General features: G+C 36.4%; 1 protein-coding gene and 4 long non-coding RNA genes across 7 annotated transcripts; 2 read left to right on the top strand and 3 right to left on the bottom strand.

Moving 5' to 3' along the window:
* Positions 1-937: 937 nt before the first annotated feature.
* Positions 938-9618, bottom strand: LOC149044420 (uncharacterized). Its single transcript, XR_016188016.1, has 3 exons — positions 9478-9618; positions 4569-5358; positions 938-4184 (listed from the first exon to the last, which is right to left on the bottom strand). It is a non-coding gene; the product is annotated as an uncharacterized LOC149044420 (long non-coding RNA).
* On the top strand, positions 4193-7227 carry LOC149044421 (uncharacterized). Of its 2 annotated transcripts, none has more exons than XR_016188015.1 (2): positions 4193-4546; positions 5169-7227. It is a non-coding gene; the product is annotated as an uncharacterized LOC149044421 (long non-coding RNA). The 2 variants fall into 2 exon arrangements; XR_016188014.1 differs by lacking the exon at positions 4193-4546 and adding an exon at positions 4671-4804.
* Positions 9619-10672: 1054 nt separating the features above from the next.
* LOC149044418 (uncharacterized) lies at positions 10673-14170 on the top strand. 2 transcript variants are annotated; one of them, XM_089210786.1, is made up of 2 exons: positions 10673-11881; positions 12928-14170. In XM_089210786.1, exons 1-2 carry the CDS (start codon positions 11539-11541, stop codon positions 12966-12968), a joined length of 384 nt encoding a protein of 127 aa, XP_089066912.1. In that variant the 5' UTR covers positions 10673-11538; the 3' UTR covers positions 12969-14170. The 2 variants fall into 2 exon arrangements, 1 of the variants encoding a protein (XP_089066912.1); XR_016188012.1 differs by lacking the exon at positions 10673-11881 and adding an exon at positions 12416-12547.
* LOC149044419 (uncharacterized) lies at positions 12436-13824 on the bottom strand. Its single transcript, XR_016188013.1, has 2 exons — positions 12904-13824; positions 12436-12567 (listed from the first exon to the last, which is right to left on the bottom strand). It is a non-coding gene; the product is annotated as an uncharacterized LOC149044419 (long non-coding RNA).
* A 3034-nt stretch (positions 14171-17204) lies between the features above and the next one.
* LOC149044417 (uncharacterized) lies at positions 17205-19006 on the bottom strand. The gene is made up of 2 exons (XR_016188017.1): positions 18813-19006; positions 17205-17437 (listed from the first exon to the last, which is right to left on the bottom strand). It is a non-coding gene; the product is annotated as an uncharacterized LOC149044417 (long non-coding RNA).
* Positions 19007-22512: the final 3506 nt, after the last annotated feature.

The following is a 22512-nucleotide window of genomic DNA, read 5'->3' as shown; positions in this document are numbered from 1 at the left end:
TGCCTGGCAAGTGGACAAGAGAAGAGACTTTTAAGATTTGCATTCTGTGAAGGTAGAATTACAAATTACTTTTAACCCTTTATTTCCCATGAATGATCAAGACAGAATTTCTCCTTACAATATCAATACAATATCAAGCGGACAAGTGATGAGAACAAAGAAAAATATTAATTCGGGAATTATTAGGCGATCCAATACCAAATTCTCCAAACTAACATCACAAGAACTGTATGGGAGATAGTAAGGAGAATTACAAATGAGATCTTGGGAGTTAAAGGGTTAAGCCAAAGTACGAAGGTGCGCAGTAAACGCAAGTGTTTGCCTCTTAAAAACTGGTTCAATAGCAATGGGTGCAAATTTTTCAACAATTTCACGGTCGCAAATAACGATTTCTTGTCTACTCTTTTGAAAAAAATATTATACTCATACTCGGCTTTTTTTTCCGGCAATATGGCTGGTACACGACACGCAATTTTAAGGGCTAGCAAAATTCGTTTACGAACGAATAAGTTGATCATTAACGATCTGCTTCGAGTCGAACAAGCTTTCACCGAGCTTAAACTAGCATTCTATTATTTTTTTTCTCTAGAAAACAATATGGGCTAATTGAAAGGAAAAACACCCAGAACTCCGCAGAAAAAAAGTACAAAATTTGAGCTCTTTTGAAACTTCGAAACTATGTTTATCAATTAAAACAATCTTTGGGTTGAAACAATTTCCATCAAGTGAAATAAAAAATTGAATTAAGTAAAGCCACAGCAAAAGCAGAACCTTGACAATGTTGTAAGGAGACACAGAATTTCTCTTTCCTCCATGTCAAATTTTTGAAAATTGATGCATGTTAAACAAATTTTGACATGAAAAATAGAAACGGTAAAACAATGGAAAACACTCCGACTATCCGAAATACTATTGTCAATAAGTACATAATGTATTCTATTGTTGTATTATTGCTATTATAAATGAAATAAAGTGACTACTCTATGTGAAGTATTGTATTACACTGTTTTATTTTCACAAATTCTCCTATGTGTTGAAAATGCGATTCGAATTACACTTAATGAAGTAAGTAATTTTCAATTTTTTTCAATGAAAAGGTGCCAACAAAATTTTTTTCGTTTACATACTAAGACTTTTGGCGGAAAAATTTGGGACAATTTGCACGGAGTTTCCCCTAACAACATTTTCGCAAAAAAATTTAAGTAGTTTTGATGTAAAATTTCCCGCTAAATTGTAAACAAACAAAATCTCGTACATCTTTTTGCTCAGTCGTAAAGATGTAATCCAATTTTTAATGATTTTTCATTATTTTAGTCAAGTCTAGTACGAGATTCTGTTTGCGAAAACAGTTTGCTTTTTTCTGGCCAGTTTTATATCATAGTACCAACAAAGCATGAAATACAGGGTTGGTTAAGATCATTATGTCGAAAATTTGAGTGTTTTCTCTTCTAAAAAAAAATTAACCATCTAAACTAGCAAAAATCTTGCAAAAATATTTATCACCAAATCTGGTCTATGTTGTTAACACGAGCGACGCTGTTTTAAGTGGTTTTTATGACTGATATTTTCTCGCCGAAATTTATTAGTCCATCCAATCTACGTCCTTGCGGCTTTTAGCTGAACTCAAGAGCTGAACTGTGGGAGTTTTTGCTTGTCATTTTAAAATTACCATATTTCTTGTATTCCATAAACGAAGTTTCAAACCAACTCTGTATTTCTCTGAACTGTTTATACCTTGAACAAAATTGCCAAAATGTAGCAAAACTTCTCAACTGATCCTAAGCAACATGGCAAGTAAGAAAATCTTGTGGAAAGAGCCAAAGTTGAAATTATTTCAAATTTCTTTATATTTTCTCCTCTATACTTAACATTGAGCGATTTTCTAGCTCTGATTCTCAGTGATAATGACTTGCCATGTTCCTTAAGATTATTTCTACACGTTGAAAGGAAAGAGGCGCAGGAAACATCTCTGATTAAAATTCATCAGCCTTTTGTCAAGTACAATATCAAAACAATTCGGCCTTGTTTATAATGAAAATTATTGAAAATTTCCTATAAATAAATGATTGCCAATGGCAAATCATCGTTAGTCTAAACTCAATATATTTGATTTTGTAGAAATTTCAAGACAATTCGTCCGTCCAAAGGAGTTCACTAAAAAAATACAACACATTTCATCTGTTCGTAAATTCAAGGTGTCACTCAACATTTCATGTCCAAATGATTTGGTAGAATATCATGGAAATTTGTCCGTGTTGGATATAAATCTTGAAATCTTGAATTCGTTTTTTTTTTCTCTGTAAACAAGTCTCGTTACTTCTTTGTCCAAATCAGTAAAATTGTCATTGGTTGAATGTACAGAGTATTCGTTTCATTAACATTGTTAATCATCGGTTGCCGAAAGCAATTTTTTTTTGTTTGTGTTTTGCCAAAGATGTTTCGTCACCTTCTCTTCCAATGTGTAAGAACATTAGCTAGCTAAACAGCGATTAATCAATATAGTTCTCAAAATAATAATTGCTGGTTCTCATTTTATTTTTGCAGCTAATAATGTTAGTTTTTTTTGTACAGTTGGCGGAATGGATGTAGTTTTTATTGTTGTCTTTATTTTTTTTTCATTTTTCCCGTGTACTTTCCTACGTGGGACCTCCTATTTTTGTTACTAATGAAGGCAGGCAAAATAAATACTAAGTTTGCAATCTAGTTTCGATAAAACTGACCGTTTGAAAAATAAACTGAATAAATAAAACTTTATGATAATTGAGGTTTAGTTTAACCCTTTAACCCCAAAGAGTGACCAGCATCTAATTTCTCCTTACAATATCACCTCTAAATCAAACATTAAGGTCATGAGAACAATGGAAATGATCTACAAGTACAGGAGCTCTTGATGGTTAAGCAAATTCTCCTCGTCAGCACCTTAGGAAATGTATAGAAAACAGTATGGGGAATATGCCTACTGATCATAGGGCGTAAAGGGTTGGTTAAGAGCAGTTTTTAATAAGTATCGAAAGTGATCCTGGGTTGCCTTAGCTTTGCTTTACTTGGTATAGAAAACTCGCACCTCTATCTCAACAACCAATCAGATGCGAAACTAGAAACCAATCTCCTCTCGGTCACTAGCGTTTTCCCGCGCTTCCTACCTTCGACTTGTCGTTGGCTGATGATGATTTTTATCTTTGTTCTGATTACCATGGTTTTGATTTTCAACAATTAATTGAAAACTGCACGAGTGGAACTCGAATTCTCACACGAAAGTTTACTCAGATGTTTTATCAATAGCGCAAGTATGACTTCTTTGGGGCTCAAATCAGTTTTCAACAAAGCCAAATTTTTTATTTTTGATCAAACTTCTTTGCCGATAATGATCTCTTGCAGTCATTTTCTCTATGCCGATATTTTGTTTTCAAGAATGCACCAAAAATGTTTCACTTCCCCTTAAAAGGCTTAGCATTATGCTGGAGTACATCACCTTTGTCAAAAATACAACACTGAAAAGTCAAATAAATTGTTTGCATAGTTGCTTATTATAAGCTCAAAATCTCGAATTAGACAAATTGCACCAGCAATTGTTTTTTTGAGAACGAAGACTTAAATTAAATACAAATTGAATTTAGTTTTGGTAAGTGGCACTGCTTAGGTCCTGAAAGCAAGAAAAAAGGAACTCTTGCCTTATATAATTTTTGATATAAGAATCACTCGTAAGGTATAAACCAAAATGGTTGCCAATTTTGACTTATTAAGTCACCTGAACATCGTTCTCGATCACCAAGACCTGAAGTTGCGGTGCTACTTATTACGAGGATCTAATATCACCCGCATACCCGATGAAAACGCATGACACATCCCAGTTGCAGAATTTAAAATCTACGTAAAGCCGAAACACGCGATCGATATTTCTCATGGCCAAATTTCAGAGAGAAAGTCTCTTGCCAAATTGAATAGAACTTGTGCTTCAATTGCCGAGTTCCCTAATCAGCTACTTTGTAAACAAATTTGTCTTACATTATCTCCTAAATATTTTGCATACCCACTCAGTACACAAGTCACCATTTTATCGCAATATTATAGCGCTTTTATGATTAGGCTCTTATCTTCCTGGTGGTCCCTAGTGCTTGAGAATCCGTGGCTTGTGAATTCTGCTTAATTCCCTTTTTTGCTGACTTCACGTAGTCTCGATCGAGCTGAACAAGAAACGAAAACAGACATTCAGCCGTTGATACTTATGGTATAATAAAGTTATTCTTTTTGGTCATGTTCAGTCTCTAGTCAGTTTAAGTTATGAATTTTCAGCGGTTTATTGTCACTTAACCCTTATTGTGATTGCAATGAAAATATGTACCGTATCTCTTATTTGTAGCGGGTACCAAAAGTAATATTGAAAACGCTTTCACGAAAGCATGTATGCCTGAGTCTTCTTGCTGCTATCCGAAACGTTTAGCAAAAATAATGTCGAAGAGGCGACTTGAGGCGGAAACCTAAACGCACGTGGAAACCCTTCCACTCGTACTCTAAAACTGTTTTATCTCGAAAGTTTGCGCAAAAGGTACGTACAGGTTAATGCTCACCTTTTATTTTATTTTTTGCATTTTGCTTCTTCTTTGCAGAGTGACTTGGAAAAAACGCAGCTTGGACTCAGCTTGTCTACGGCTTCACAACTTTACGTGGCCACATATAGTTTGAAACGAGGCAAAGCCTGAGGTTCATGAATATGGATTAAAAAAACTTAAGCCAACCGTGGGAATGTACGTCACAGCACAAAATGTGGTTTTGGTTTCTTTTTGCACGCTTTTTGAATAAAAAGGTGCATTTAAAAATTTATTTTGGGTAACGCTTTTCTCATGCATGACATTTTAGTCCAGTAAACATTTTAATTCCTTTCTTCTTTTAAGATTTTTTTTCTTATTATAAATCCAAATAAGCTGTGGAATCGATCATACAAATTCATTTTCCAAACAAAGAGCCTCGTCCTAAAAGGTCAAACCTTTCGCAAACCGAATTCTGCGACAGAAGTATCACTGTCGAAACTCTCGGCATCTTGCACGGCAAGAACTCAACAAAACAGAGGATTGGCCTGACCGGCGAGCGTCGATCAGCTTGATTGACAGACGTGTCATTGTTGTCATCTGGTACTGAAGCGACGATCGCCGATACTCTTTGTCCTGCAGGCTACAAGAATCTGCTCATATTGTCTAAGAATCCCTACCAAGTAGAACCAGTAGAATTAGAGCGCATAGAAGTGGTGTGAACCTTCTCGGAACGGCTTCCCGATAAATCTGTCCAAATTGAGCGCGATGGAGATCCTCGATAGGAAGTTCTTAGTGAACCATGAGCCCGATCTTACGCCTGAGAAAGTCTCTGGAGAGAAATGAACAAGTAAACGGTAACTTGTATGTAGTGTTGTAGTGTAAGTAGAAATTCAATCCGTGTCGTCAAAGACTAACGTCAGATGTCATCTATATCTTAACTTGTATTTTCTTCTCCCATGCAATTTGTCTATATGCTTCGAAGCGACCGACTAAAACCAACAGGCATACATGAAGTATAGGCTTCCCCCCTAAACTTTTCAACATTAATCATATAGTGTCTTGTCTGGAATATGAGACAAAACCTCACATATGATTGAATTTTAGGAATTAAACATTTATTGACATGGTTCGTTGTTTAGTTAAGTTTTCTTTTTCTTTTTTCAGAGAGGAAATGGTGGAGGGAATTTTGAAACGTGTGAGCCAAATATTTCTCCCAAGCTTGTTCCCAAGATTTTCTCTCTTTCTGTACTTTCTTAGGGAAGAACGGTAGAGGACCATGGGAACAAGAGAGAGCTTTCGGGTCTTATGTTTGCTATTAATATTATTTTCCGATACGACTTTAGTATCGAACTATATGGTATTCACTCTTCCATGACCTCGCAGCACTTGCTGCTTCAGTGGTCAGTGCATTATCCGCCTTGAAAGGAAATACACGCCACTGAGTAAGCTGAAAAACATATAAGCAGTAATCTATATTAAAGTTCACACGCAACCAGGTGGACTAACAGACACAGTTTGATGCTACTCTGGTTTGCAGATTTAATGAATGTAACCGAAGAAGTTACAATTCATAGACCCAACGTTTCGACACTCCTGTCTAGTGCCTTCATCAGGGGTGATCTAAACGCTGCAACAAGAGGTCCTTTTATATGATCACTAATTAGCGGCCTTTTTTCTGACGAGGTGTAAATAGGCGTCAGGAAGCAAACCGCCATCGTCACGATTTAAAGGAGCGTGGGCGGACAGCTAACCGACGCCATTTATTCATTGAAGGCACTAGACAGGAGTGTCGAAACGTTGGGTCTATGAATTGTAACTTCTTCGGTTACATTCATAAATCTGCAAACCAGAGTAGCATCAAACTATGTCCAAGCAGTAATCTGTTAGACCCCGCTGGGATTGTAAATTTTTCCCAACGAAACTCAAGCTGATTTGAGCTTAACCCTTTCAATCCCACAAGTGACCAAGACAGAATTTCTCCTCACAATATCAATACAATATCAAGCAGGTAGGTAATGAGAATAGAGAAGAATATCAATTATTATTAGTTGATCCAATACCAAATTATCTGAACTAACATCATAAGAATTGTATGGTAGATAGTAAGGAGAATTACTAATTAGATCTTGGGAGTGAAAGGGTTAAGCTGTTCAGGTCAAACCTGTTCTGAAACATTGATCTTATAGCCTTGCAGTTGAAAGACTTCGTGGGAAACGCTCGCTTAAAAATGTCTTCTATAGCTGATGTTATCCTTTATGGTGGTAGTATTATCACTATAGATGAAAAAAACCCTTCTGCTGAAGCTCTAGCCGTCACAGGAAACCTCATTACAGCGGTAGGAAAACTAGATGAAATCTGTTCAAGTTGAGCAAGGTCAGTGGTGGAAAGTTCTTGGTGTTTGATGACTGAAGTCCAGCTTAAGAGAATCCTCTTAGATGACAAGGGAGGATGATACATGTATAAACACTTAAAGAACTAAGATGTAACGTTTAAAAGTAGAGGATATTTGGCAATTTAGGTTTTAGGGTAAGAATGGAATAAAAAAAAAACATTTGTGTAGCATGCACATTTCATTTATCTCTCTTATCTGACTTACATAATAAATAGGATTGTTTTCTTCCACGGTAACCATAGCAATACAGTATAATCAAGAATCAACCTTCACAGAAAGGCTTTCACTATTTGGACATAGGCTTTGTTCTCTTTGAGAGCAGTAGGGAATATCTATGGTATGCTCTACCTGTGTGGTCACATGATGCCAAACAGCCCATAATCACATGGACACTTTCAGAAAAACCACACCAGAGCTAAAATATTTCATGTATTTTGAGCAGTCAGTTCTACACTTGAAAATGAAAAGGCACTACACTTGTATTTAGTTGAACTTATTAGCTTGGACAGTTTTTTTAGAATTTTTTAAATTTTAACCTTAAAATAATCAATTCCGCAGATACATATTCTAAAGCACAAGTTTGCATTAAATTTAGAGAGAATGTAGGTCTTAAGTTTCTTCATTTGATATTATTCATTTTAAGAGTGACAGCAAGGTGTGTTAATTTTTGTCTACAAAATAAAATAACATTGAACTACAAACGCTGATCAGTAACTGAAGCACAATTGATACCTACAGCACTATGAGTTTACATGTCAGGATAAAGAGAGTTCAAGCCATTGAATAGCAAGTCACTCACAAAATTTACATTAGATTGGGCATACTGTAATTTCAATTTGTAATATATTAGTTTTCCATTGATTTTGACTTCTTTGCATGTGATTTCCACTTCTTATGTCTGTGTTTCTCAGTGCCGTCCAATCAAAGATAAGTTATGAATTGTGCCACTGGTGCTTAAACAATGGAATTACAATTGCACACCCTCCTTAAAGAATGTCTGGAAATCATTGCATTCTGATTATTTCAAGAATGTTTATTTCTTATATAATACCAAGACATTAACAGACATGTACTCTATCACTTTACTCATGATAAAAATATAAATTTCTCTATTAGTATATCAAATACAAACAGAAACCAATGTACATGAACAGTACCTTCTTCACATCCCAATTTTATATAAAGTTCTAGGCACAGATACTGAAATTCTGTACAAAAATTACATCTCAATTTCAGAAGGATTAAAAATGGAGATGGCGCAATTTCATTTAAAAAATTTTGACTTCAAAAGAGATAGCTAGTCAACACAAGGCTACATTTACTTACTGTGCTCATTGGCTTTTTACTGGAATACCTGTGGTAGCCCAGTCATAAAATGCCTTTGTTTTTTTGTCATCTTTTTTTTTTTCCCCCGCCACAAAATGGAAAAATTACGCGATAGTACAGTGGTCATTGGGCCCTCAACACCATGACAACTAACTGTGATCCAATGAGGGTAAAGGTGTTCACATGCTGATCACGTGAGCTATCTTGATGATAATTGACGTCACACATGGACAGGGCTGAGTCACATGATGAACCACAAGATTTTTGCTTATAAAACTCTTTTGTCAGCCATTTTGTATTTGTTCTGGGATTGTTGCTTTGGAAATGGAGGTGCAATATCTTTGTTTACGATTACCTGGAGCTCTATGGTGCAAACACTCAATATACATACAGAAGCATACACAAGTCATATTGTTCATGGCCAATCCACACTAAAAGATGTTATTGAGCGGTATTTTCTGGAACAGATTGTGTTGCGAACGCATGAAAGCCATGAAAGCCTTGTATGCCTTGTATGCTAAGTATGTCAATTTCTTAGTTGAAAAACGTACACTTGTTGAAAAAAGCAAAATCATAAATATGAAACCAAACTGCATATACTCTTTGCAACCTATTGAACAACACTACTACCATTAGACTGAAGAACAAAACTCTAATGGATGCAAACTGTTTGTGAAGACCCTTGCAAAATGGATTTTGGAATTCCTAGGAATTCCTAGGAATAAAGGTGTGAATTTTCACTGTAAATTTGGACTGGGAATTCCCAAACATAACAACTCTGGTTCTAAAAACCTAGAAATTCCTAGAAATTCCCAGAAATTCCAAGTTTATAGCCAACAGGACTTGGAATTCCAAGGAATTTTACTGAATGACTTTTATATTGAAGTTAGTACATCTCTCCCATAGATTTTACTAAAAAAGGGCTGAATACATTATTTTGTTTTTACCAAGGAGGGCTTCTTTATGTAATAAGGTTTGTTTAATAACAGTTCCTATTATGAATCTTGAATGTTCCCAAACGTGACTCAAGGAATCTTGAAACCTTACTGATAGATTTATTTCATTGTAAAGCACAAGCTTAAGAAACTGCGGCATGCAAGTGACCGATTCGATTCTCAGAATTATTCCAGTTTCAGTTGCGCCGAGCGTTATGTAAGCTTAATTCAAGCCGTTACATCTATTCTTTTATAATATTTTGATCACGTAACGAATATCGCAATTTTTACTCACCACAAACTTTCAAAATCGTTGCTTTACAGATGGCCACTCAACCCTTGTTTGTACCAATCAATATGTCAACTGTTGTCCCTTCTTTTAACTCCACGGCGCCAACGACTTTCTTTTCTTTTACAACACTCACGCTATTCTCGTTTTCCCATTGAACCACAATAAAACCTATCTTTAGAAATGTTATATTAAGCAAAACATTTGAGAAAAGCGATCAGCCGATGAAAAGTACATTCAAAGATGAGCGCCAAATGGAGTCTTCTTTGTTTCCGATCAGGGGCATGATCACGTGGATCTTTTAGGACTTGTCATTGGCTAGCAAAGTGCATCCGCTGGCTTGCTGATTGCGGTGTTAAGAGAGGTGTACAACTTTATTCTGACTTCTCCGACCGGTTCTCTGCTTCTAGACGATTGATACCTTGGTGATATAAATAATGATGTGAACTCACTCTTTGTAGAAATAATCGACAAGAATCGATCGTACTACAAATGCACGATTTGTGGCCGAAAGTTGTCGAGGAAAAAAAGACTCAAAACTCACTTGAGTTGTGTTCATGGCAAAGGTGAGAAATAACAAAAGCCAATCACAATTTTGAATGCGATTACAAATCGTCTTTAACCCTCATATTTATAAAAGAAGGATACCACATTAGGAAGTATAAGAGATACATAGATGATCCCAGTGTACCAGTACCTAAATCTACAAAGCTTGACCGTAAAAAGCGTTCAGCAACACGTTCCAACACCGCCATCTCGATTCCTCAGTCAGTCGTTTCACTGAACTTAAAGCAGTGGTGACAACAGAGTAGAGTACGTCTTACAAAGGAGAAACATTTGTACAAGAGACAGAAGTAACTCTGTGCGATTATAGAGGTGCGTTGCAACTCTGGTCCCCAAATAGTTATGCACTGTCCGAAGTATAAAACAATTTTGTTGATAGCTGAAAGACAGAGAAGAACAACAAGTAAACTTTAGAGCTGTTATTATTGAAGTGTGACTTGCACTTTTCATTTGTATATAAAGAAGGACTTGTATTTTGCACCAAAAATAAAGAGATGTAATATTTTTTGGGAGATCCAGTGATTGGGACATTTAGAAAATTAAGTTATGAAAGGAAACTTGGTTTGTGCTTCTCACTACTAACAAGTCTTGTTTAAAAAATATTTTCAGATCAGAGTTTCAAATAAAGTAAATTGAAGATGTCAGTTAAAAGGTGTTTTTTCTCGATGGGAACATTGACTACGTCTGTCTTGTCTGCATGCCAAATGTTTGCAACGTGTGTGGATGATCCCCAAGTATTGGAACTCTTGCAAAAATGTTTTGTAAGAATAAAAACAGCAAAACAAATTACAGCAATGAGTCACGAAAACAGAGCAAAAAGGAAAACTGGTAATTCAGTTCACAAGGGCAAATAACCATCCACTGACTATCAACAATTTCCCAAGGACACTTCAAATATGTGATGCAGATATTAATGTTGCCTTTAATTTGGAGAAACAAGGAATTAATTATGCTGTACATCTCTTGGTAGCAAATTATTGCTTCAGAAGTTAATCACAGATAATACAAAGGATAATGTTGGGTTTTCAATGTGGATTTCAAATTATTGCTTCAGCTGTATTTTTCAGCACAATAATATGAAAACAAAAGCAAAAGTGTGAAGTACTATATTATAAGATTCAGTTCTAATGGCACACTTGATATATTTGAAAAAAATGAATAACAGATTTTCTTATTCAGTCAATAGTGGATATTGTAAAAAAACAATTCCAGAGTAAAGATGTAGAATATTGTATTAAATTTATATGTTCAACTAATTTGTCAAATGCTGGAAGATAAAAGGTAATGGTAAAACATACTGGTAAGTCTCATAGTCAGAAAGAACTACATGCAAAAAGGAAAAAAGAAAGCTATGCCCAAATGGAACCTGCCATGAAAAAAAACGTTTTGTCTGCAGATAAAGCAATATGTTACAAGTCGCTGGATCCTGCAGAAAAAGAAAAGCTTTTATCTCACAGAGCAGAATGATATAAATCACTGGTTCCTAAAGAAAAAGAAAAGCCTATGTCCAAATCAGCAGATTGGTATAAATCACTTGGTTCCACAGAAAAACGAAATCTTTTGTCTAGGAGAGCAATTTGGTATAAATCACTGGATACTGCACAAAAACAAAAGAGAGCAGAATGGTTTAACTCCCTCAATTCTACACAAAAGCATACAGGAGCACAATGGTATAAGTCATTGAATCCTGAAGAAAAAGGAAAACTTTTGTCTGGCAGAGCAGAATGGTATATAACACTGGATCCTGAAGACAAAGATAAGATTATATCACAAGTCCAAGCTAAAAGGGAAGCCCATAGAAACTCAGTTCAACATGATTTAGATCATTGGATTACAGCTTTTCAAAGTAAGATTAAGGAAGGTCCATATTATATTTGCTCTGTTTGTAACAGAATACTACACAGAAAACTGTTATCCAGTTAAGAAAACAAATGTACAACACTCAGCAAGAACTATTTACTGAGTTGTATACCCATGACTCCTTTCCGTCTTGGAATGACCTATCACCTATCGCCTGATGACAACCTTTGAAAAAGGTGTATGGCCTTGGCCAGACTTGAGCTCACTAGTCTACTGGTCCAACACCTGTAGTATCACTACACTTGATCCCAGGGATCCAGTCCCATCCAGGTATCCAAGTTACCCTGCTCACAGGGTCTAGTTTCACCCTGCAAAGGAAAAAAAATTCAAGTCATGCTAACAGTTTCAAAAGTGTTTTTTCCGAACCCGGCAAGGTCTCGGGCTCGAGAGCTTTCGGGTCTCATGTTATGTTTGCTATTAATTTTATTTTCCGATCCGACTTTAGTATCGAACTCCATGGTACTCACTCTTCCATGACCTCGCAGCACTTGCTGCTCGAGCGGTCAGTGCATTATCCGCCTTGGAAGAAAATACACGCACCTGGGTAACATGAAAAACATATAAGCACCATTGGGCAGTATGGTTCTTGAGGGCAGACAGCAGTCATTTCCTGTCATCAACACAAAACTCCTCCTGCACTCAGCATTCCTATGTATGTATATTCAGTGCAACCTAAAGAACAATGAACAGCCATAATGAAGCTGTAAAGACTGAGACAACAAGGTTCCTCGCAGTCGATTTATGCACCAAATGTTCACCCAACAGTCAACTCTGTTTTTTATTGAACCTTTTAACTCCCAAGATTTCATTAGTAATTATCTTTACTGTCTGCCATACAATTCATCTGATGTTAGTTTGAAGAATTTGGAATTGGATCAACCAATAATCCCCTGATTGATACTTTTTAAATTCTCATTACTTGTCTGCTTGATATCGTACTGATGTGAAAGGAGAAATTCTCTCTTGGTTGCTAGTGGGACTTTAAGGATTAACTTCCCTCTCACTCACTTTTTCACGTGCTGTTTCCAACAGGTTATAAGCAAAGATCCCAAGGACACGCGTCACCGCATTGAACATCTTGGATTGGCCACCGTAGATACCATTGCACGGGCTGGATAACTCAAGCTTGCCTTGTCCTTCTTTGTGTGTCATCTTTATTTCTATGCGAAAGCATATGCAGAATACATCTTTGGGAGAGAACGAACCGACCGTTGGACACCCTTATCAGAAGCAAGCAAACATGGTCTTCTTTGGTCCATTCACTAGGATCATCCAGCTTTTCCAGGGCCTGGGCCTCTTCCTATGGCAAACCTAAAGACGGCAGTTACTCGGACTCGCAGGGATGATAAGGAGACTGTATATGGCCCAGAATACCGTGTGCCATCCATGAGGCCTTGAAGGCTTACACCATAAATGCAGCCTGGCAAATCCACAAAGATGATGAATTGGGTAGCTTAGAGGTGAACAAGAAAGCAGATCTGCTCGTATTGTCTAAGAACCCCTACCAAGTGGATCCAATGGAATTAGAGAGCATAGAGGTGGTTGACACCTTTATGGATGGCCATCGAACAAAACTGTCCAAGTTGAGCAAGGTCAGTGGTGGAAAGTTCTTGGTTTTTGATGACTGAAGTCCAGCTTAAGAGAATCCTCTTAGATGACAAGGGAGGATGATACATGTATAAACACTTAAAGAACTAAGATGTAACGTTTAAAAGTAGAGGATATTTGGCAATTTAGGTTTTAGGGTAAGAATGGAATAAAAAGAACATTTGTGTAGCATGCAGATTACATAATAGGATTATTTTCTTCCACTGCAACCATAGCAATTCAATATAATCAAGAATCAACCTTCACAGAAAGACTTTCACTATTTGGACATAGGCTTTAAAAACAGAGCAGTAGGGAATATCTATGTCATGCTCTACCTGTGTGGTCACATGATGCCAAACAGCCCATAATCACATGGATACTTTCAGAAAAACCACACCAGAGCTAAAATATTTGATGTATTTTGAGTAGTCAGTCCTACACTTGAAAATGAAAAGGCACTACACTTGTATTTAGTTGAACTTATTAGCTTGGACAGTTTTTTGAGAATTTTTTTAATTTTAACCAAAATAATCAATGCAGCAGATATATATTCTAAAGCACAAGTTTGCATTAAATTTAGAGAGAATGTAGGCTTAAGTTTCTTCATTTGATATTATTCATTTTAAGAGTGACAGCAAGGTGTGTTAATTTTTGTCTACAAAATAAAATAACATTGAACTAAAAACACTGATCAGTAACTGAAGCACAATTGATACCTTCAATACTATGAGTTTACATGTCAGGATAAAGAGAGTTCAAGCCATTGATTAGCAAGTCACTCACAAAATTTACATTAGATTGGGCATATTGTAATTTCAATTTATAATATATTAGTTTTCCATTGATTTTGACTTCTTTACATGCAATTTCCACTTCTTATGTCTGCGTTTCTCAGTGCCGTCCAATCAAAGATAAGTAATGAACTGTACCACTGGTGCTTAAATAATGAAATTAAAATTGTACACCCTCCTTAAACAATGTCCGAAAATCATTACATTCTGATTATTTCAAGAATGATTATTTCATATATTATACCAAGACATTAACAAACATGTACTCTATCACTTTACTCATGATAAAAATATAAATTTCTCTATCAATATATCAAATACAAACAGAAACCAATGTACATGAACAGTACCTTCTTCACATCCCAATTTTATATAAAGTTCTAGGCACAGATACTAAAATTCTGTACAAAAATTACATCTCAATTTCAGAAGGATTAAAAATGGAACTGGTGCAATTTCATCTAAAAAATTTTGACTTCAAAACAGATAGCTGGACAACACAAGGCTACCTTTGCTTACTGTGCTCACTGGCTTTTTACTGGGATACCTGTGGTAGCCCAGTCATAAAATGCCTTTGTTTTTTTGTCATCTTTTTTTTTTTCCCTGCCACAAAATGGAAAAATTACGCGATAGTACCCAGTGGTCATTGGGCCCTCAACACCATGACAACTAACTGTGATCCAATGAGGGTAAAGGTGTTCACATGCTGATCACGTGAGTTATCTTGATGATGATTGACGTCGTGCATGGACAGGGCCGAGTCACATGATGAAACACGAGATTTTTGCTTATAAAACTCTTTTGTCAGCCATTTTGTATTTGTTCTGGGATTGTTGCTTTGGAAACGGAGGTGTAATATCTTTGTTTACAATTACCTGGAGCTCTATGGTGCAAACGCTCGATATACTTACAGATGCATACACAAGTCGTATTGTTCGTGGCCAATCCACACTAAAAGATGTTATTGAGCGGTATTTTCTGGAACAGATTGTGTTGCAAACGCATGAAAGCCATGAAAGCCTTGTATGCCTTGTATGCTAAGTATGTCAATGTCTTAGTTGATAAAAAGTACACTTGTTGAAAAAAGCAAAATCATAAATATGAAACCAAACTGCATATACTCTATGCAACCTATTGAACAACACTACTACCATTAGACTGAATGGTATATAACACTGGATCCTGAAGACAAAGATAAGATTATATCACAAGTCCAAGCTAATAGGGAAGCCCATAGAAACTCAGTTCAACATGATTTAGATCATTGGATCACAGCTTTTCAAAGTAAGATTAAGGAAGGTCCATATTATATTTGCTCTGTTTGTAACAGAATACTACACAGAAAACTGTTATCCAGTTAAGAAAACAAATGTACAACACTCAGCAAGAACTATTTACTGAGTTGTATATCCATGACTCCTTTCCGTCTTGGAATGACCTATAACCTATCGCCTGATGACAACCTTCTTTGAAAAAGGCGTATGCCCTTGGCCAGACTTGAGCTCACTAGTCTACTGGTCCAACACCTGTAGTATCACTACACTTGATCCCAGGGATCCAGTCCCATCCAGGTATCCTAGTTACCCTGCTCACAGGGTCTAGTTTCACCCTGCAAAGGAAAAAATATTCAAGTCATGCTAACAGTTTCAAAAGTGTTTTACAATGGTAAACAAAATTTCATAGTTTGAATCTTAACAAAAGGACAATTCCTGCTTTTGTTTGGCCCTTTAATCCTCCAATTTTTTAATTCTCCCTTCCACTTGCGAGAATTTTGTGCTTTGTGTGGGTAACACCAACTCTCTGATAAGTTTGTCTACGTATCACTTGTCTCCAGAATAAAGAATTACAATTTTAACCCTCTCACTATCGATATCTCATCAGTAATTCACTTTACTGCCTTTTCCCATCACAAGTTTCACACACCCCGCTGCTTCTTTTTATTCTGTATAAGGCTGATTATTTATCATATTTAATCTGCATTACGTATACATACTGCTACTCTAACATCATTGTGACACTACAATAGAGTTGAAATATTGTATTTTCCCATTAGATCTTGCGTGAACTGAAAACTGGTTTCGCAATGATATCTCATTATTAATTCTCTTTACTGTCTTTTCTCATCACAAGTTTCAAACACCCCGCTGCTTCTTTTTTTATTCTGTTTTACGCTGATTATTTATCATATTTAATCTGCAGTTTCACGCACCCCGCTGCTTATTTTTATTCTGTATTAGGCTGATTATTTATCATATTTAATCTGCAGTTTCACACACCCCGCTGCTTCTTTTTATTCTGTATTAGGCTGATTATTTATCATATTTAATCTGCATTACGTATACATACTGCTACTTTAACGTCCTTGTGACACTACAATAGAGTTGAAATATTGTATTTTCCCATTAGATCTTGCGTGAACTGAAAATTGGTTTCGCAATGATATCTCATTATTAATTCTCTATACTGTCTTTTCCCATCACAAGTTTCAAACACCCCGCTGCTTCTTTGTATTCTGTATTACGCTGATTATTTATCATATTTAATCTCCAGTTTCACACACCCCGCTGCTAATTTTTATTCTGTATTACACTGATTATTTATCATATTTAATCTGCATTACGTATACATACTGCTACTTTAACATCGTTGTGACACTACAACAGAGCTGAAATATTGAATTTTACCATTAGATCTTGCGTGAACTGAAAATTGGTTTCGCAATGATATCTCATTATTAATTCTCTATACTGTCTTTTCCCATCACAAGTTTCAAACACCCCGCTGCTTCTTTGTATTCTGTATTACGCTGATTATTTATCATATTTAATCTCCAGTTTCACACACCCCGCTGCTTATTTTTATTCTGTATTACACTGATTATTTATCATATTTAATCTGCATTACGTATACATACTGCTACTTTAACATCGTTGTGACACTACAATAGAGTTGAAATATTGAATTTTACCATTAGATCTTGCGTGAACTGAAAATTGGTTTCGCAATGACTTCCATTCTCAGCCACGACTTTTTCGTTCTTCTTTATACCCCACTGCGGCGTATGTTACCAAAAGTGTTTCCCAACATTGCAAACATTCCTTTTCCGATTACTGTTCATTGTTACCGGGCGTGAACACAAGCAATTACTTCGCTTATTCATGCTTAAAAGTAAATAGACAAGAAATTGAGTAAGGTTGTGAGAAGACTACCATCAGATTGAGCATTTAATCATTATAATACTGTGGGCTAATTAATACATGTGATTAACGAACATTTTGTAAGAGATCAATATTTCAGAACAGTTTTGACATGTACAGCTCTAGCTCAAATCAACTTGAGTTTCTTTGAGAAAAAATTCCAATCCCAGCGGGGTCTGGCAGATTATTTCTCAAATGTTTTCTTTCTCAGTGGCGTAAATTTACTTTCAAGGCTGGTAATGCACTGACCACTCGGTCAGCACGTGCTTTCTCACATGACTCCGTAGTGGGTATGATGGCGAGGCAGAAGCATGCCCGTAACGAGTAAAACTCCGAAAATTCGGGTAAGATTTCGGGCTGTTTTTGTGAGCATTGAAGAAAGTCTTTCGGAAAAGAAAATGGAAAACTTTTTTTTCTGGTAGAGCAGAATGGTATATAACACTGGATCCTGCAGACAAAGATAAGATTATATCACAAGTCCAAGCTCATAGGGAAGCCCATAGAAACTCAGTTCAACATGATTTAGATCATTGGATCACAGATTTTCAAAGTAAGATTAAGGAAGGTCCATATTATATTTACTCTGTTTGTAACAGAATACTACACAGAAAACTGTTATCCAGTTAAGAAAACAAATGTACAACACTCAGCAAGAACTATTTACTGAGTTGTATATCCATGACTCCTTTCCGTCTTGGAATGACCTATAACCTATCGCCTGATGACAACCTTCTTTGAAAAAGATGTATGCCCTTGGCCAGACTTGAGCTCACTAGTCTACTGGTCCAACACCTGTAGTATCACTACACTTGATCCCAGAGATCCAGTCCCATCCAGGTATCCTAGTTACCCTGCTCACAGGGTCTAGTTTCACCCTGCAAAGGAAAAAATATTCAAGTCATGCTAACAGTTTCAAAAGTGTTTTACAATGGTAAACAAAATTTCATAGTTTGAATCTTAACAAAAGGACAATTCCTGCTTTTGTTTGGCCCTTTAATCTCCCAATTTTTAAATTCACCCTTTCACTTGCTATGCACTTCATTGAATATCACTTACGAGAATTTTGTGCTTTGTGTGGGTAACACCAACCCTCTGATAAGTTTGTCTACCTATCACTTGTCTCCAAAATAAAGAATTACAATTTTAACCCTCTCACTATCTAGATCTCATCAGTAATTCTCTCTACTGTCTTTTCCCATCACAAGTTTCACACACCCCGCTGCTTCTTTTTATTCTGTATTAGGCTGATTATTTATCATATTTAATCTGCATTACGTATACATACTGCTACTGTAACATCGTTGTGACACTACAATAGAGTTGAAATATTGAATTTTACCATTAGATCTTGCGTGAACTGAAAATTGGTTTCGCAATGACTTCCATTCTCAGCCACGACTTTTTCGTTCTTCTTTATACCCCACTGCGGCGTATGTTACCAAAAGTGTTTCCCAACATTGCAAACATTCCTTTTCCGATTACTGTTCATTGTTACCGGGCGTGAACACAAGCAATTACTTCGCTTATTCATGCTTAAAAGTAAATAGACAAGAAATAGAGTAAGGTTGTGAGAAGACTACCATCAGATTGAGCATTTAATCATTATAATACTGTGGGCTAATTAATACATGTGATTAACGAACATTTTGTAAGAGATCAATATTTCAGAACAGTTTTGACATGTACAGCTCTAGCTCAAATCAGCTTGAGTTTCTTTGAGAAAAAATTCCAATCCCAGCGGGGTCTGGCAGATTATTTCTCAAATGTTTTCTTTCTCAGTGGCGTAAATTTACTTTCAAGGCTGGTAATGCACTGACCACTCGGTCAGCACGTGCTTTCTCACATGACTCCGTAATGGGTATGATGGCGAGGCAGAAGCATGCCCGTAACGAGTAAAACTCCGAAAAGACTCGGGTAAGATTTCGGGCTGTTTTTGTGAGCATTGAAGAAAGTCTTTCGGAAAAGAAAATGGAAAACTTTTTTTTCTGGTAGAGCAGAATGGTATATAACACTGGATCCTGAAGACAAAGATAAGATTATATCACAAGTCCAAGCTCACAGGGAAGCCCATAGAAACTCAGTTCAACATGATTTAGATCATTGGATCACAGATTTTCAAAGTAAGATTAAGGAAGGTCCATATTATATTTACTCTGTTTGTAACAGAATACTACACAGAAAACTGTTATCCTGTTAAGAAAAGAACTGTACAACACTCAGCAAGAACTATTTACTGAATTGTATATCCATGACTCCTTTCCGTCTTGGAATGACCTATAACCTATCGCCTGATGACAACCTTCTTTGAAAAAGATGTATGCCCTTGGCCAGACTTGAGCTCACTAGTCTACTGGTCCATCACCTGTAGTATCACTACACTTGATCCCAGGGATCCAGTCCCATCCAGGTATCCTAGTTACCCTGCTCACAGGGTCTAGTTTCACCCTGCAAAGGAAAAAATATTCAAGTCATGCTAACAGTTTCAAAAGTGTTTTACAATGGTAAACAAAATTTCATAGTTTGAATCTTAACAAAAGGACAATTCCTGCTTTTGTTTGGCCCTTTAATCTCCCAATTTTTAAATTCACCCTTTCACTTGCTATGCACTTCATTGAATATCACTTACGAGAATTTTGTGCTTTGTGTGGGTAACACCAACCCTCTGATAAGTTTGTCTACCTATCACTTGTCTCCAAAATAAAGAATTACAATTTTAACCCTCTCACTATCTAGATCTCATCAGTAATTCTCTCTACTGTCTTTTCCCATCACAAGTTTCACACACCCCGCTGCTTCTTTTTATTCTGTATTAGGCTGATTATTTATCATATTTAATCTGCATTACGTATACATACTGCTACTGTAACATCGTTGTGACACTACAATGGAGTTGAAATATTGAATTTTACCATTAGATCTTGCGTGAACTGAAAATTGGTTTCGCAATGACTTCCATTCTCAGCCACGACTTTTTCGTTCTTCTTTATACCCCACTGCGGCGTATGTTACCAAAAGTGTTTCCCAACATTGCAAACATTCCTTTTCCGATTACTCTTCATTGTTACTGGACGTGAACACAAGCGATCACTTCGCTTATTCATGCTTAAAAGTAAATAGACAAGAACTTGATTTAATACGGTTGTGAGAAGACTATCATCGGATTGAGCATTTAATCATTATAATACTGTGGGCTAATTAATACATGTGATTAACGAACATTTTGTAAGAGATCAATATTTCAGAACAGTTTTGACGTGTACAGCTTTAGCTCAAATCAGCTTGAGTTTCTTTTAGAAAAATTCCAATCCCAGCGGGGTCTGGCATATTATTCCTCAAATGGTTTCTTTCCCAGTGCCGCAAATTTACTTTCAAGGCTGGTAATGCACTGACCACTCGGTCAGCACGTGCTTTCTCACATGACTCCGTAGTGGGTATGATGGCGAGGCAGAAGCATGCCCGTAACGAGTAAAACTCCGAAAAGACTCGGGTAAGATTTCGGGCTGTTTTTGTGAGCATTAAAGAAAGTCTTTCGGAAAAGAAAATGGAAAACTTTTTTCTGGCAGAGCAGAATGGTATATGACACTGGATCCTGAAGACGAAGATAAGATTATATCACAAGTCCAAGCTAATAGGGAAGCCCATAGAAACTCAGTTCAACATGATTTAGATCATTGGATCACAGCTTTTTAAAGTAAGGTTAAGGAAGGTCCATATTATATTTGCTCTGTTTGTAACAGAATACTATACAGAAAACTGTTATCCAGTTAAGAAACCAATGTACAACACTCAGCAAGAACTATTTACTGAGTTGTATACCCATGACTCCTTTCCGTCTTGGAATGACCTATAACCTATCGCCTGATGACAACCTTCTTTGAAAAAGATGTATGCCCTTGGCCAGACTTGAGCTCACTAGTCTACTGGTCCAACACCTGTAGTATCACTACACTTGATCCCAGGGATCCAGTCCCATCCAGGTATCCTAGTTACCCTGCTCACAGGGTCTAGTTTCACCCTGCAAAGGAAAAAATATTCAAGTCATGCTAACAGTTTCAAAAGTGTTTTACAATGGTAAACAAAATTTCATAGTTTGAATCTTAACAAAAGGACAATTCCTGCTTTTGTTTGGCCGTTTAATCCTCCAATTTTTTAATTCTCCCTTCCACTTGCGAGAATTTTGTGCTTTGTGTGGGTAACACCAACCCTCTGATAAGTTTGTCTACCTATCACTTGACTCCAGAATAAAGAATTACAATTTTAACCCTCTCACTATCGATATCTCATTAGTAATTCTCTATACTGTCTTTTCCCATCACAAGTTTCACACACCCCGCTGCTTCTTTTTATTCTGTATAAGGCTGATTATTTATCATATTTAATCTGCATTTCGTATACATACTGCTACTTTAACGTCGTTGTGACACTACAGTAGAGTTGAAATATTGTATTTTCGCATTAGATCTTGCGTGAACTGAAAATTGGTTTCGCAATGATATCTCATTAGTAATTCTCTTTACTGTCTTTTCCCATCACAAGTTTCAAACACCCCGCTGCTTCTTTTTTATTCTGTATTACGCTGATTATCTATCATATTTAATCTGCAGTTTCACACACCCCGCAGCTTATTTTTATTCTGTATTAGGCTGATTACTTATCATATTTAATCTGCATTACGTATACATACTGCTACTTTAACATCGTTGTGACACTACAATAGAGTTGAAATATTGAATTTTACCATTAGATCTTGCGTGAACTGAAAATTGGTTTCGCAATGACTTCCATTCTCAGCCACGACTTTTTCGTTCTTCTTTATACCCCACTGCGGCGTATGTTACCAAAAGTGTTTCCCAACATTGCAAACATTCCTTTTCCGATTACTGTTCATTGTTACCGGGCGTGAACACAAGCAATTACTTCGCTTATTCATGCTTAAAAGTAAATAGACAAGAAATTGAGTAAGGTTGTGAGAAGACTATCATCAGATTGAGCATTTAATCATCATAATACTGTGGGCTAATGAATACATGTGATTAACG

Source organism: Pocillopora damicornis, chromosome 6 (genome assembly GCF_964200805.1).
Source record: "Pocillopora damicornis chromosome 6, jaPocDami1.2, whole genome shotgun sequence".
In the NCBI taxonomy this organism is placed as follows: domain Eukaryota; kingdom Metazoa; phylum Cnidaria; class Anthozoa; order Scleractinia; family Pocilloporidae; genus Pocillopora; species Pocillopora damicornis.
The sequence above is the reverse complement of the archived record's forward strand: the minus strand, read 5'-3'. Positions and strand labels throughout refer to the sequence as shown.

Excerpts from the sequence above, each read along its gene's own strand:
- LOC149044418 (XM_089210786.1), top strand. The coding sequence starts at position 11,539 with ATGTCCAAATCAGCAGATTGGTATAAATCACTTGGTTCCACAGAAAAA. Across the intron at positions 11,882-12,927 it reads TTGGATTACAGCTTTTCAAA|GTTATAAGCAAAGATCCCAA; the intron begins GTAAGATTAAGG and ends TGTTTCCAACAG.